This window comes from Quercus suber, unplaced genomic scaffold, assembly GCF_002906115.3.
Source record: "Quercus suber isolate HL8 unplaced genomic scaffold, Cork oak 2.0 scaffold_1840, whole genome shotgun sequence".
Classification (NCBI taxonomy): Eukaryota; Viridiplantae; Streptophyta; class Magnoliopsida; order Fagales; family Fagaceae; genus Quercus; species Quercus suber.
Genome location: NW_027071187.1, coordinates 75 through 2,788, shown reverse-complemented (window position 1 = coordinate 2,788; position 2,714 = coordinate 75). Strand labels below are relative to the sequence as shown.

General features: G+C 34.0%; 1 protein-coding gene across 1 annotated transcript; it reads right to left on the bottom strand.

Annotated features, from left to right (window-relative positions):
* Positions 1 to 21: 21 nt before the first annotated feature.
* Positions 22 to 2,293, bottom strand: LOC136066092 (endoribonuclease Dicer homolog 3a-like). The gene is made up of 6 exons (XM_065769958.1): positions 2,164 to 2,293; positions 1,896 to 2,088; positions 1,647 to 1,807; positions 1,303 to 1,521; positions 910 to 1,175; positions 22 to 366 (listed from the first exon to the last, which is right to left on the bottom strand). Exons 2-6 carry the CDS (start codon positions 2,016 to 2,018, stop codon positions 74 to 76), a joined length of 1,062 nt encoding a protein of 353 aa, XP_065626030.1. The 5' UTR covers positions 2,019 to 2,088; positions 2,164 to 2,293; the 3' UTR covers positions 22 to 73.
* Between the last annotated feature and the right edge of the window lie 421 nt (positions 2,294 to 2,714).

Sequence of the window (2,714 nt, the reverse complement as noted above, 5' to 3'; positions counted from 1 at the left end):
ATCTGATAAGGAATAATGGACAGCATGGAATTAGAAGAAATATTCCCAAAAAAGAAAAAGAATGATAAATGAATTAACAAGCTGATGTGTGCACCTGTTCTGCATCCAAATGCACTTGCCCGCAAAAAGATACAGAAGACTTAACCTTCTTTGAGACCAAGTAAAGCTCCAATTCAATATTTCCCACATCATCATCAAGCTTTGACTCAAGCAAAAGAACAAATCCAGAATAAAGCTCTCCGGGAATATTACATAAAAATTCAAATTTATAGGCCTGAAAAATGGCTCCATTGACTTTTTCTCCCCAAGTTCCGGATAGTGCACGAATGCAAGTAGTCCCATGTAACTCCTTCCTCTTTGTTGTTCCTTCGAACACCAGAATAATAGGTATAAGGAAAATAAAAGGAGAAAAATAAAATGCCTTGACACATGCCAGATATGATACAAAAACAAGATGCACAACATAAAAACTCAGACACCTAATGTATATTTTTCTGCAGTTGAATTCAAAAGTAACTCAAAAATAAACCATGAAGTCATCCAATGCATCAGACCGATGTATATTTTTAACATCAGGATCAAAAGTATTCTCTCATGAAAAGTATCAACATTGCTAATTTTTTTTTTTTTTTTTTTTGCGCATACAAAGGCAAAATAAGAAAACAAAGAATTTATCAACAAGTAATTTTTTATAAAAATAACATCACAAGTTGACAATTGACTTGTAAATGAGTATTTTACCAAGGCTTGTTTTATTGTTCCAATGTATTCTAGATTGGGTCAGATTCAAATAGAAATGCATGTCTTTCAGTATATCAACTACCCCAATGAACCTTAAATAGGGACTACAGAACCATTTTGTGAACACTACATCTAACAACCAAAAATCAATTGGTCACATAGACATACCTGCACCTGAAGCTGATTCTTTGCTTTTTACAATGAGATTTTTCTCTGGAAGCTCTTTGATGGATGGGAGAAGATGATCATCCAAAGCACCCATTTGATGCAACTTCTTACATGCTTCCAAGCAAACAAGCTGTTTTGCTAAATGAGAATTTCTACTTGAGGGACCAACTATGGATTGAAAAGCCGCATTAGGGGGTAATGTCATTTTACACTCATAAGACCCTTCGATAAGTGAAATATGAAATTTTGGCTTTGGGACAAAGTACCTAATTAATACGGTAACAAATTATGACTGAATAAGAGATAACTTGATTTAATGAATAGAATCATAAAATAAAAAGGGAAATTATATTAAGTATAACTAATCAATTTACAAGGAAGACATATGCATACTTGTCACCAGGAAGTTTTTCACAATATCGATGAATGAGGTTGACACTAGAATCTGCAGTAACCGAGGCCCCAGTTGCTTCCACATGATATGCATTTACTTCCTCAGTAGTACATGCCTTCAGAATGTGTGCATCAGGGTCTCTATTCATGGCTGTATCTGTCATTGAATGCTCACTCCTGATTATGTCAAACAGTTGATCCCTTTGTTTTGTGTTTCCCCTTTAGATATATGTATAGTTAGAGCAACAATATATTTGAGTTTACATACAATAGCAACAAAAAAAAAAATATCTTCTGAATTTCAAGAAACTATGTAAAGGCTAACAACAAAGAGGACACCTCACCTCTCCAACATCATGACAAATTGAGAGTTATCCTGTCGAGCTCGTCCCCGAGATTGGACATAACTACGGACTGTCTTGGGGAGGTCAAACCGTATCACACAAGAGCAGTTTGGCACGTGAATTCCCTCCTCAACTACATCAGTAGCAAATAATAAATTGACCTACATAGAAGAGTTAGCTAATTTAGAATTGGGTTTTCAAATAACAAAACTTCTAATAATTCAAATCCTATATTAAAAGATTAGACACCTTGCCAGAGCGAAATGACTCCAATGTTTCCTTTTGCTTTTTTGACGGCAGCGAGTCCACTGACGTATTACTTCCAGTCAAATATGAAACCGTGAAATGTGATAAAGAGGTAACTTTCTTCATGAATCTCTCAATTACCTTAGCTGTAACAATTCTCTCAACAAAAATGAGGCACAGTACTTGCTCAGCTCCTCTGCAACCACAAAACATGATGGTAAATCAACCACATAACATTATAAACAAAAATCAACTGGTGTAGTTAAATTACCCAAATGACTGGAAAAGTTGAAGAAGTTCATGTAGTTTAGGAGATAAATAGCCCAAATCTACTGCTTTTAAATAACCAGACCGTAAATCCAGAAGATTTTCATCATCTGAAAGAGAAAAAAGATATTATCAATAAGAAATATCATATTTAAACCAGAAACATAACATAACAGATTTTAATTTGAAATATATTAGCATACGGCCATATAAAAGGTGCATTGGGCGAAAAAATAAACCCCAAAATAATGAGATACCATAACAAGAGAAACACTTCATAAACTGGAAAGAACATTCTCTTTTTAAAAAGCAAGGAAATAACTTATAGTGTATGCAAATACCAATTATGGTGTACAGAATCAGGATATACCACTAACAACTAAATTGCACCAAGTAAAAATAGGTTCAATAATTCATTTCCCACTTTTGCCCCAACAAATAGAAAATACAATCTTGTCAGAAAATTGTTGATTTAGGCCACATTGTAATAACATACAGAGTAACAACATCAGAAATTTTGACAGTAGTGCAAATGATTTGGACATGATGTATCAC

Coding starts and splice junctions, on each gene's coding strand:
- LOC136066092 (XM_065769958.1), bottom strand. CDS start 2,018: ATGAAGAAAGTTACCTCTTTATCACATTTCACGGTTTCATATTTGACT. Junction 1,808..1,895: donor AGTCATTTCGCTCTGGCAAG/GTGTCTAATCTT, acceptor TCTTCTATGTAG/GTCAATTTATTATTTGCTAC. Junction 1,522..1,646: donor TTTGTCATGATGTTGGAGAG/GTGAGGTGTCCT, acceptor ATATATCTAAAG/GGGAAACACAAAACAAAGGG.